Source organism: Pinus tabuliformis, chromosome 2_1 (assembly GCF_031772625.1).
Source record: "Pinus tabuliformis cultivar Carrire ecotype Pingquan chromosome 2_1, CPIR1, whole genome shotgun sequence".
In the NCBI taxonomy this organism is placed as follows: domain Eukaryota; kingdom Viridiplantae; phylum Streptophyta; class Pinopsida; order Pinales; family Pinaceae; genus Pinus; species Pinus tabuliformis.
The window spans coordinates 867,600,877-867,614,409 of NC_142299.1; the positions used below are offsets into that span (position 1 = coordinate 867,600,877).

At 40.1% G+C, this 13,533-nt stretch overlaps 2 protein-coding genes across 2 annotated transcripts in view; one reads left to right on the plus strand and one right to left on the minus strand.

Moving 5' to 3' along the window:
- LOC149203420 (chaperone protein ClpC1, chloroplastic) overlaps positions 1-13,533 on the minus strand; it is a 59,661-nt gene that overhangs the window by 21,403 nt on the left and 24,725 nt on the right. The window lies entirely within an intron of this gene.
- On the plus strand, positions 12,987-13,379 carry LOC149203421 (uncharacterized). The gene has a single exon (XM_089401870.1). The coding sequence runs from the start codon at positions 12,987-12,989 to the stop codon at positions 13,377-13,379; it is 393 nt and encodes a 130-aa protein (XP_089257996.1).

Below are 13,533 nucleotides of genomic sequence, written 5' to 3' on the forward strand. Positions count from 1 at the left end.
CACCCTTTGTGAGTGCTTTCTTCCACTCATTCTTTCAACAGTATGATGTTCTAATGAGTTTACTGCAACAACAAATAAACACACTTCCATAGCTTACTTTTCTTTGAAGGTCTGTCGCTTGGCCACACTCCATTCAATTTTGGAGAATAGAGGAATTACAAGAAAGATAAAAATAGACTCTCAGAAATTATAGGATTTTATTACAATGGTATCAGTCAATACAATGGGGTTGATAGCATTTTTTTAACGAGTTTACTACAACACCAGATGAACAATATCCTAGTGCTTACCTTTCCTCATAGGTCTCCCGCTTCACCACTCCCTGTTGAATATTTTAGCACACAAGAATGATGGGAGAAAGACAAAAATGAACTCACATGAAATATATGTTTGTATTACAATGGAGTCAACTGATACAATGTGGTTGATCCCATCTATCTCACTCACTTAGATAGTTGTAACTTACAGCACCTAACTTCCTTAATAAGTAATAAGTCAACATCATTTATTGAAGTCATTATTAAACTATAATATAAGCTCCTATATTATTGAGTGTTACTTATTCTAACACCCCCCTTAACACAAAATACAGCTTTTTATTTCCCTTGAATACAAATTTCATAATAATTGAAGATTGATTGCAAATTATGAAGGACAACTTTGTTCAATCCTTAATGATGCAACATTGCACCAATTTTGAGAATTTTGTAGATGCTCAACTTTATTTTCATCACCCTCTCTTTGAAGGTAGATTTTATCACAATCTTTGTTTCACACACTGGGGAAATTCCAGCAAACTTACACTAATTTATAAAATATATTTTGAGGTTCCTAACAATGTTGATTTAATATGCTGTGTAAAAATATTTATGTTTTGTAATTGAGGATATATTCTAACAATGTGTATTTCCCCTTTTATTTGTACAAAAAAATATTTTTTGAGAGAATAAACACTTTCGAAAATAGTGTCTCTATTCCTTAAAATAGGGATTTATCTTCTATTCCTCGAAAATCAATACAGAAATTGGTGCACCCTATGCTACAATGGAGCGCCCCCCCCCCCCCCCCCCCCAAACTCAACACTTGGAGAATTCAAGAAGCACCATAGGGAGCACACTTCATGAACACTCCCTTCTATGAGTGGGCTCCCTTCCAAAAAAAATGCTCCCTACCTATTTATGGAGCACTGCTCCCCAAGTGCTCCTAGAACACTCTCGACAACTCAAAAAATGCTCCCTTCAACACTCTCATGTGAGAGGGAGAAATTGACTTTTCCTTTTGCTTGTGGGAACCAAGACAAGGTTCCAAAATCTTGGTTTAAGATTGGTTAGGGTTCTTTGATGTATTAAAACACCCTCACTCCATTTGCTCTTATCCTATAGCTCATATTACTCATCTTAGTTAGGGTTTTGAGTGGGTAGTTTGCTAGTTGTTAAGGAGCAAATATGTGAGAAATTGGAAAAGCGACTAAAGGCTACAATTTGGGAGAGCTTACAAGGGAGATTGCACATTGCCATAGTTACGTTCAAGCACCACTTGAGCACTAAAGAGGTAGGGTCTAAATGCCACTTTTGTTTGTTTTTAATTTTTTTTCCATGTGTTGTAAACTAGAATATTTACTATGTTGAATGCTTGAATGTTCTCTTCTCCTACTCTTTCTCATTTCTCCTTCCCCATCATTCTATTGTAGGCAACAAGTTATTCTCAAGATTCAAAAAGCAGCAAGTTGTTGTCAAGATTAAACAAGCACAATGTGTATGTCAATGTGGTTTGTCCTTTCGGTTCCAATTTTTATTATGATGGCGGTGTTGGGACGTTGAAATATCAATGATGATGAGGAAGAACTAGAAGTAGGTAGCACATACCATGGAAAGGAGGAAGAAATGAAAGGGGATTCATAATAAAACTAATAGTGATGATGGACAAAAACCCAAAGAGAGCTCAACCCCCATGTGGAAGTATGTGACAAAGCTAGGGGGAAGGAAATGGGGTTGGAACCACAAAATTTATATGCCCCCATCGACATACAACTTACACATGTTCATATACCTATGTCAAAAAGCATCTCTATGGGAATATGCCTTGAGATGAATGTAACACAATAGGAGACAAAAATTGTGAGCATGTGCCAATCAAAGATAGAAACAAATACAAGAAGGAAGAGGATGCCATATAAAACAAATATAAACAATCAAAAGTTGAATTTGAGAGTCAAACCTCAGGCTCATAAAGAATGTTTAGTGTTCAATCCCCATCCCCCCATACTAATGGATTCCCGTTTGTGCATTTAAAGTGTACAACAATATTAAACTTCCTTGACCCAAGGTTGTAGGGATGATGTGGATGCAAAATTTTCCAAATTTCTCTATGCATAAGGTGTACCATTCAATGTTCTTCACTTAGCCAATTCGCATGAAATGGTATGAGCCAAGCCAACAGTGGTGCCTGTTGCCACAAAATCCAGCAAGCCTTGGAGAGGGGTACCCTACAAAGCTATTACTAGACTAAGTGACAACAACGGGGTAATGGCCTCCCATTGTCACTACAACCAAAACCCCTTGCTCTCTATAAGGGATACTCTAGGTGTAAGGTCACCTATAAGGAATACTCTAGGTAGGAAGGTGGCCTTAGAGAGGGGTACCCTACAAAGCTATTACTACACTAAGTGACAACAACGGGGTAATGGCCTCCCATTGTCACTACAACCAAAACCCCTTGCTCTCCATGGACTTTCACCTATGGGAGGAGTCTCGGTGTAAGGTCACCTATAAGGGATACTCTAGGTATGAAGGTACTTGGGTGACAAAGAGGCTTCTAACCTCTAAGGGAAAGACTCAACTTAAGAACAAGGCTCCAATCAATGAATGAAGGCAATTCGTTTTCCTTAGAGAGGTCAATTTTGTATAGCACAAGACCTAGGGCTTGATTAGTAGGTTGAGAGTTGGGATGGCCAAAGGTCAAGGTAAGGAGAAAGGGTTTCCCACAATGTATTTCAACAAGGACAAGGCACATGAAACCCTCAAAAATCCCCCAAGTTGAAGCTAAAACCAAACTAGGGTTTACCCTAGGGCAAAAAGAATTATGGACGAAATTGAAGTGAATGCCTACCAAAAGGAGTGATTTTGTGGCAACCACTATCCTCTTGATGTTTAGACTCTCCAACACCAAAAATTCCTCTTCCCTAGGAATTCACACCAAGCCCTAGCTTGGTCACTTGGCCTTAAAGGGGCCAAATTAGGTCAAGAGAGAGAAAGAGAAAATTTATGGATAAAAAGTTGAGTTGGTCACTAGCAAGGAAGGCCAATGTCTAATCTTAGGGTCAATGGAGTCGATGGACTCTTAAAATTGATTTGATCTTGCAAAGGAGTAAGGATATTTTGATGCCCTAGCATCAAAAATCCTAATTATCACCTTTGTGGGGGATCAATCTTCACGTGGGAGAGCTAACATGAGATCACCAAGGGGATTGTCATTCACATATCATACTATGAGTAATGCATGCAATAATATGACCTAGTTACCATTCAATTGATATTCAACAAAATTAGGGCATAAAATTTACATTGGATCACCAACTTATTCCATACATTAGACGTCAAATAGAAATTTGCAATAAACAAGGCACTTCTAAGACAATATGCATGTACAATCCAATTCTTGATCCAAAGTGACTTCTCCAAAGACAAGAACAAATGCTTAAGACAAATTTTGTTCCATAGATCACATCTTTCCACTAGAAAAAGTGGTTGAAATCTCAAATGAGAAACAAAATGATCCTCTCCTCTATTTATATGAGGAACAATGTCTAATTAGCCTAAAAGCCCCTAAATCTCAAGTAAAATTACAATGATGCATTAGTTACAAGCCAACCCATTAGCTTAGACCAAAAATCAAATGATTTTCCCACACGTGTGAGTTGTAGGGTATAGAAAAGCTGACATCATCCATGCATTGAGCTCCATTAGGCATGTGTTGGTGCTTCTAGGTGCCAAAATTGATGTAGAAGCATCTAAAATTCGTCCTTTGAGGGTTGGCCCTCAAATCTCTGTCAATGGCTCACTGTGGTCCCAGAATCCAGTTTGGGCACCACTGGATGGTTCTCATGGGTCTCCAAATGACCATACTGGTAGTCTTCTCCTTTTAAAGCCTTTGCTATTAAAACCTAGAGCCTACCCTACTACGAATTGGTGATCGTTCTGACATTCGAGTGAGATACATCACCAATTTGCAAGACAATCCGTGTCACTTGCATGCAACTCTTGCCTGATGGCCCTCCTCGTGTGCTCCCTGCGTAGGGTTCACAGATCTAAGGGTTTGCCAAGGTTCTCAAAGCGTGGTTCATGCCAGTTCAAAAGATCTACTCGTGATCCGAGTTTTTAATCTCTGTGGGGCCTCTATTTTCCTTCAATGGAGACTCTTTCCAATGCAAACGACCTCTAGAACTGCTTTTGTGGCCAGAAAAATATTCATCAAGCACCCACAAAAAAACTACAAATGAAGAACTTCTAAGCCATTTTATTATATTTCTGCAAGCCAAATACAATAGATAGTGGAATGGTGCACCTGGGCTTGTCTCAATGGACAAGTAGGACCAAACCCAGGTAGGAAAATGGTTGAGTTGAAGGTTGCCCAGCGGCTACACCAATCTGCACTGCGCTGCCCAGAACACTGTTGCACTGCTGAATTTCAAATGACTAGAAAGTGCACTAAAACCGCCCAAAAATTTATATGCTTTTAACCCCGGACTCCTTGGCCAAAACCCAGAAAAACCCAAAAGGGAATTTGGTTGGTTTTGACTTCTATTTTCGACCCCCTTGGAGCCTCACCCCAACTATGGCTACCAAATTCGACCTACTGGAAACTACCTGAAAATCCCTCTGCAAACTCCTCCAAAATGTTGGGTTCACCCTGCTATCCAACTCCTAACTTCCCAGATGAACTCTTGGCCCGGATCAGCTGCTCCCAAACACCACGAAATTCTGCTGAGTGGCCTTTGCACTGTCCCTTTGCCCAGAAATGCGAATTGCTAGTATGTTGGCTCAGCTAGCTGAAAGCTCCAGCGAAAATGCCTGCCCAATGCTGCTACCTCAGCTCCCTGACCTCCCGACAAGCAATGAGATCCCTGCTGGTCTCAAACTCCCTCTACGTGATTCCTGGCTGCCCAGAAATACGCACTCCCCTCTCTACGCTGGTTACTGATGTGTTGTTGCCCTGGAACTCCTGAAAACTCCTATAGAACAACCTCCCTAGGGCGGGCACGGATGGTACCCCGAAGTAGAGGTTGAATCTTCCACGTAAGAGACACATGGCTAAACAGCCGGTAGACTCGCTAAACAGCAGAGTGAACAAATGTGTGTTTGTTTACAAATGTCAAAGATGATCCAAAATGAGAGTTGACCTCTCCTTGGGCCTCCTTAGCCTCATGTGGGCCCCTCCATCCACATTTTCCTCCAAGCATATCGAATGGCTAGTTCGAATTCCTCATGTGAGTGGCCCCCACATTCCACTAGCTACTAAATAAAGTCGAAATAGCCCCAAGGTCCCTAAGTCAAAGTGTGGGGTCCTCTTCCTATGTCAAAAATGTGCCAAAATTGTGTAGCTGCACCATGTTACTAATGTTTTTGAGATGGGACATGACACTAAAGGAGTATCAAATGCTTATGTTGCTCATCATAAAGGGAAGAGATCGAAGGGGCCGATGAAGAAAGTTGACATGTCCAAGAGAGAGTGCTATCAATGTCATAAGAAAGGTACTACAAAAGTGATTGTCCCGAGAATCCAAAGAATAAGAAGAGAGAAAGAGATCAAGCCAACCTTTCTATAGAAGGAGACTCAAAGAAAGTCAAGCCAGAAGAACACGAAATTAGGGACTTACATTATTAAGTCTTTTGCATATCTTGCTTTATATGATTTAGAATTTATTGGTTTTTAATATATTTTGGAAAAGACATTTTTGTATTATTTTTGTAAGTTTGTAGGTATCCCTCAAGCTTTGAAGGGAGCTCCCATCAACTACCTAAGCTAAGTATCTCATGTCTTTTCAATTTTGGGTTCATGTATTCATTTAGTTTTTGATTATATTAAAATACTAATCACCTTTCTCCCTCTGTTGTCTTGAATAGGAAAACATCAAACAAACAAAAAAGAGGATCTCTCAAGACAAGGTTAGTCAAGAATCAAAGGTATGCTTTGAACGCATTGATTAAAGGATTATTCATTTGATGATCTATTACTAACTTTGTTATGACTAGTTGTATTGAATCTTAGTGATTCTTGTTTGGGTGATTCATCTCTTGATAAATCAACCCACCCCACTCATATTCTTGATCGACTATGTAGACATGTTCTGGAAAACCCTAACCGAAGGGTATGCTAATATGAATGTTTGAAACCCTAAACTGCTTAAGGATATTGTGAAATCCTAGTTGAAGCTTTATTGATGATATCTTGTTTGGGATTTTGGTATGATCAGGAAATCCTGACTTGTTATGATTGAGTGATAAGGTCTAAAGTCTTGGAACCTTTGAAATTTTGGTAATATTTTGGTAATATAGGGTTTGCTACGTTTATACATTGGAACCCTAACTCATTGGGGTTTGGTGGAATGTGCAAGAAAGACCCTTACTATCTTAGAAATGAATTCCTTGGTATGTGTGTGTTTGTCTGATCAAACCCTAGTATAATCCAGATGGTTGTGTGTCTAACTCTTATTGATATTTGTGAAGTTGGGTTTAACTAACACATGAGATAAAATGTCTTTGCATGATGATGAAATCTAGGCATGTATAGATGTGTCCTTTTTTGGTTGAAAAACCCTAGCTTGGTCTAGATTGGATATATATTGATGTTGTTGGACCTATGATATGCTTATGTATGAATGATTATGAATTCCATGTGTGTTGACCTACTTATTGATGGTTATAAGTCTTAGGACTTAATGGAAGTCCTTGTTTTAGGATTTAATGGAAGCCCTTGTCTGAAATTCTAGGATGATGATATTTGGAAATCTAGGGTTTTGTAGCTACACCCTAGTGAAGTTAAATTGTCTAATATATGTGATATAACAATCTGAAATCTATTTAAATGATTGTTGGAAAATGAAAATCTAGGGTTTTGCAGTGAAATCCTAGTAGTGACATTATCTAATGTGTGAAATGTAACAATCTGAGATCTACCTATTTAATGGTTGTTGAGATTGTGGAATTCTAAAGTTTTTGGAGTTAAACCTTAGTCAAAGAAAAATCTCTAAAATATGATGATTTGAGATCTGTGTAAGATTGATTGTGAAATTGGAATTCTAGAGTTTTGGAGTTAAACCTTAAGTCGAAGTAGAAATCTTTGATAGATTATGACTATGATAATTTGAGTATTGTGAAGAGATTATTGAAATTTGAATTTTTGGTTGGGTCTGATGATTGCTCGGAAATCTAGGGTTTGCAACTAACACTAGTGGTAGCAAGTCATGATAGTGACTGATTGACAATTGATTGAAAAATTCTAGGGGTTGGAATTAACCCTAGTGGAAGTTGGTCAGATTAATGACTAAGTTGTGATTGTCACTGATTGATTCTTTTGTATGAAATCTAGGATTTGTATGAAATCCTAGTGAGAAGTCTAACATATGTATTCTGAAAGGTTATTAGATGCTTTGTAGATCTATGTTTGTGTAAATTGTTTCTAGGGTTTTCTATATGTTGTAGTAAGGTATGTCATACCTTTGGAAGATACATTGAAACCGTAGATGGAATGAGAAAGTGTATTGAAGTAGTCTAGGGTGTGTGACAAAAGTCCCTAGCAAATGTAGAGTATGTGTCTCTTGTTTGTAATTGAGTTTGGGTATCTGATATGTATAAAGATGAAATTCTTCCGTGATCCTGATATGGCTAACATCATGTTTCTATAGATTTGGGTGTACTTGTTATTTAAGTTGTGCGGGTACACAATCTTCAATATGGTGAAGATGCTTAGTGATGTGATAAGCATGATGGGGATGATAATAACTCTGATGATTTTCCGATGTCGAAAAGAAGAAGTTGATGTCCCGGAGGAAGCATGCATAAAAGAGATTTCCCTAAGATTAAGAGGGAGTCTGGATAAAGAGGTGCTTCCTGATTGAGAGGGAGGGCATAGCTTGGTATTGATTGAAGAATGATGTTTGGAGGATATATTGTTGCGTGAGAAGTAGGAAAGGAAAAGTATATTATTCAGGAATCTTCTGTCAGAGATTCAGTTGATAATCCTACTATGAAAAGTTGAGAAGCAACATCTAGTTGTCTGGAAGACCTCGGAGGTTTGTATTTGATTATGTACATGTGAAAATATATTATTAATTGGGGTTGTGTTTTGTACAAGTGAATCTCTCGAAGGATTTGATAGCATGTTGGTTACCAATCAGTTTGATTGGGAGATATTGGCCATTCTTGATCTGTTGGATCAAGGGGCGTTGAGGTACTGCGAGTGAAGCATTGCCTGGGCAGACATATGGCTGACACTTTGTGTTGATGTCTGGGTCCCGAAGTTGGAAAGGTGGTGTTGGTTTTAGATAACTAGCTGAATTTTTTTTGGGTTGTTGGTTAGCAAGTAAGCCTAAGGATACCTAAAGGCGCTAAATGCTTGAGTCCACCTTAGTCCCACCTGGATAGATTACCCTGGTCAGGAATCTAGTCCATGGCAGTACGGTGCCTAAACTATTGAGTGACTGTTTGGATAGATTGCATTGCGGTGCCTAAAGTTCTTCATGTTTCATATAGTTTGAGATCTTCCTTTGTATATGTACATTATGAATACCTCCCTAGTTAAGAGGGAGTGTTGGAAAATGTAACTATGTTCGGTCTTTAATAATATACTTGAATCATTACGTAATGTACTTGTCAAAAGAATAAAGGGAAGAAATTTGATTATTATTATTGTGACTTATTAAAGCATTGGTTTCATGCTTGGGTCACCAGGTTTTAGGTCAAAGTCCACATTAAGGACTTCTAGGATTTATTCCAAGTCTATAGAATTATTGTACATTTAAAGAGACCCTTCTTGGGCTTTTGAATCATGTAAAAAGGTTAAGTATTGAGTCAAATATGAATTATGGAACCTCCACACCATGTCAGCCTAAGGGAAGATCAAGTCGGCCAAAGACCCTATTCGACCCCACAAGAAGCCTATAAAAGGAAGGACATCAAATTCATATGGAGCATCAATCTCTCATCAAGTTTGAATTCTCTTAGCTGGGCAGAAGTGCGAAAATATCTTGTTACTGGGCAGAAGTGTGAAAATATCTTGTGGTTGGGCAGAAGTGCGAAGTTCTCTTGTAGCGCATGCAATCTCTGCCCGTGGAGCATCGGGAGGACTTGGGTCGCTCTGGAACACAAATAAGTTTTCATTAATCTCTGAGTCCCTAAATACCCATTGGATTTTTTTTAAATGCAGCATTTAGAATCAAAGGAGATTATTTGTCTGTTCAATGTTTATGCTCCTAACAATGCAGGTGAGAAAAAAAACCGCTGGGACTCCATCAAAATTCTGGCAGATCTAGAAAATCTGGAAAACATAATCATAGCCGAAGATCTAAATCTCACCCTCCTCGCAGCAGAAAAAAGAGGAGGGAGCATAGTCAGAGATCCGGCAAGAGAATGGGCAGAAGACCTCATGCAAGACTGGGATCTGCTAGATATAAAGCCAGTCACAGGCACGTTCACATGGTCAAATAAGAGAGTTGGACCGGGGCATATAGCGGCAAGACTTGATAGATTTTTTGTTCAAAGTTCTTTCCTGCTTCTTGGTTTAGAGACTAGAATGTGTATTCTCCATAGTAGTGTTTCAGATCACAAGCCCATCAGCCTAGAACTGTTGACTACTAAGGATCTGGGGCCTATCCCTTTTAGATTTAGCTCTCTATGGACTAAAGAGACAGACTTCATGCAAAAGGTCAGAGATTGCTGGAAAGAGCCAGTCAAGGGTTCTCCTTTCTTTGTTTGGGAGGAAAAACTTCACAGAGTAAAAGCGATGCTGAAAGGTTGGGTTAAGACCTTTGCCAATCCCGTTGTGGACAAATTAAAAAAAATAAATAAATAAATAAAAAAAAAAAATCAAAGCGAACTAGAAAAGTAGCACCTCCACCTAGAAGTTGCCAAAATCACCAAAGAAGAGTTGGACAAGGAATCTCAGCTACAACAAAAATTCCATAAGGCTTGTCTAGCAGAAGAAGAATTCTGGAGGCTCAAGTCAAGGAGTCTATGGCTCAAAGCTGGTGACCGAAATTCTTCCTTTTTCCACAAGCAGGCTCAAGCCAGGAAATGCCGCAATTCTATATCAGAAATTAAAAAAGATAACTGCACTTTAAAAGAATTTGCCAGCATTAAGAGGGCAGCTTCAAATCACTTTGAGAAGATGTATAGTGAAGGCGTGGAGACTAGCCAAAACGACAATCTGCTAGATGTTGTCCCCAACCTCATCACTGCTAAAATGAACCAGGCTCTTGAAGACAAAATCACCAAAAACGAAGTTAGGGAAGCCCTCTTTGCAATGGAACCCGACAAAGCCCCGGGTCCAGATGGATTCACGCCCAGATTTCTCCAGACATGTTGGCAGATAGTTGAGAAGGAGCTCTTTAAAATGATCCAGAAGTCCCAAGAGTGTCAGAAAATCGGAGGCTGCACAAACTCAGCATTCCTCGCCCTCATCCCTAAAGAAAAAGGTGCTAACTCATTTAATAGATTTCGTCCTATATCCTTATGTAACATTGGATATAAAGTGATTACCAAGGTTATAGCAAACAGATTGAAGAAAATCCTCCCCAAAATCATCCCGGAGAATCAAGGTGGATTTATACATGGCAGGCAGCTAGTAGATAATTTCATCCTGGTCCAAGAGGCGATTCATTCCAGTCTTCGTCGAAAAGAAAAAGGTATGGTCATTAAACTCGATCTAGCTAATGCATTTGATCGTGTAAGACATAGATTTTTGTTTGATGTTTTGCACAAACTTGGCTTTGGTCAAAATTTTATCAAGTGGATCAGAGCTTGTATTTCCGAACCCTGGATTGCACCTTTAGTGAATGGCAGGGCTGCTGACTTCTTCAAAGCATCTAGAGGGCTGAGGCAGGGGTGCCCCCTCTCACCCCTCCTCTTTGTGCTGCAGGCCTCTGTCCTCAGTTTCTATTTAAACAAGAAGCAACAAGACCAAGATATAGTTGGCCTGTGCATAGCAAGAGGGGTTAAGAGCATCAACCACGCCCTCTTCACAGATGATACCTTGTTACTAGGGGCTGCAACTCAACTGTCTGCAAGCAAATTCAAAGAAGTGCTGGAAGATTACTGTCAAGCATCGGGCAGTGAACTAAACAGGGGTAAGTGTCATGTTTACTGCTGGAATATCTCAGCTGCTGCTGCAAGTTCCATAGCCAGATGTCTAGGCTTTGCAGCTTCAGCATCCTGGACCTCCTTTAAATACCTTGGGCTGCCCATCTTTCATAAGAGGGCTATGAGCAAGGATTGGCATCCCCAGATAGAAAAATTCAAAGCAAAAATGCAGGCCTGGGGATCCTCCTGGCTCAACATTGCCGGAAAATCAGTGCTCATCAAATCTGTGCTAAGCAGCCTGCCGCTATTTCAATTCTCTGTTCTTTTGGCGCCGGTGGGAATCATTAAGAGGATGGAGGAGCTAATCAGGAAATTTCTCTGGAAAGGAGGCAAACATAATGAGAAGAGAATTTCTCTGGTTAATTGGGAAATAGTCTCCAGACCGCTACAGGAGGGAGGATTAAACTATAAAAATCTAAGCACACAGAATTTAGCAATGGGAGCCAAACTGATTTGGAAGATCATAGCTCCAAAGCCAGGATGGGTTCAACTGGTGCTGTGGAGGAAATATTTCAGAGGTCAGAGACTTCGGTGCCTGGAGCAACCCAAAGACCAAATCAGATCCCCCCTCAGCACTCTAATTATTAAAATTGGCCCGCTAATAAGAGACAATGCCTACTGGATACCAGGAAATGGCAAACACATCAGGATATGGGATGATAGCATAATGAACAGGCCTCCACTGGTGAGCTCGAATCTTAGGAACGAGCTGAAGGTATGGATGGATGAAGCCAATTTAAAAACGCTCTGGGACATATCGAATTGGTGTGGAGACAGCTGGTCAAACTAGAAAACGCCCAACGTGCCATCTACATGGCAGTCAGATTATGATACGCTGTTGAAGATGCTACATGGGGCGGCTCCACTGCACGCAAGAAGAAAAGACTCGAGAGGTTGGGGACCGAAGCAGATTGGGTATTCGGTGGCTCAAGGCTATGCCAAAATCATGGAGAGACCTCACGTGCCTCCTAATCCGGCGCCCTGGACTGGTATTTGGAATTTCCCTACCATTCCAAAGATCGATTTTTTCTGCTGGCTGCTATGCCACCAAAAAATCCTAACAGATGATAGGCTTCAGAAAAGGGGATTTCTAGGGCCATCAAGATGCACACTATGCAAAGAAAGTCTGGAATCTGCTCTTCACCTTTCACTGGAGTGCAATTTCACAGGTCTAATCTGGCATGAACTCCTTGGATCATCGAAATTTATGCCCACCTTCCCCCACTCTGTCCTAGATTTGTTTGCTGGGTGGCTGGCCAGGTATCCAGGCCCAAGTCCAAAAAACAAGATAGTCAAAGCAGCATGGACCGCTCTGCCCAAATTCATCAGCTGGCAAATCTAGTTGGAGAGGAACAGAAGGATCTTCAGAGATAAGGAATAGAACTACAAGCTAGTAGCAAATACAGTGAAAGGTCAGTTAAATGAGTGGCTAAGAGCGATGACACAAATCTAAGACAACAGGATATTGAGTTTGGAGCAGCCCTCAACCTCAATTTCCAAAAATCGAAAATCTCAACTATATGTCTCAAAGATTGGCAAATCAGGAAAAACAAAGAAGAATTTCAATCTTGGTTGTCCAAGCAAACACTCCCCTCTCTTTTCTTTGACAGGGCAGCCAAGAAAAATCCAAGAATGGCTGGAGCAGGAGGACTAATTATAAATCCAGAAGAATCTATACACAAATTTGCATGGGGACTGGGCCACTCCTCAAGCATACAAGCTGAAGTCATGGCTCTGTTTCAAGGGATCAAAACGCTTAAAGAACTGGGGCACACAGAAGCAATTGTTTTCGGCGATTCCCAAGTCATCATCAATGCAATGGTGACCAACACAAATTTAGCAGATCTTCGACTTGCAAGGACAATTACAAGAATTAAAGGCATGACAAAGCTCCTAAAACTGGAATTCTTTCATATCCTGAGAAACAACAACAAAGAAGCAGATGTAGAGGCAAATAAGGCAGCCCAGCTAGGTGCTGGAACTATTCTCAGAGATAATGAAATCTCTTGGGAACCAATTCCCTAAATTTTCTATGTTTTTCTGTCTTTTGTTAAATCAGTTTGTATGCATTCATAAGCTTGGGAAATCAGCAGCAAGAGTTCATGTGAAAAATTGTAAAAAGAGGCGATTCACAAGCATATGTGCCATGTTCAGCTGGTTGGAGAGATGCCAAGAAACC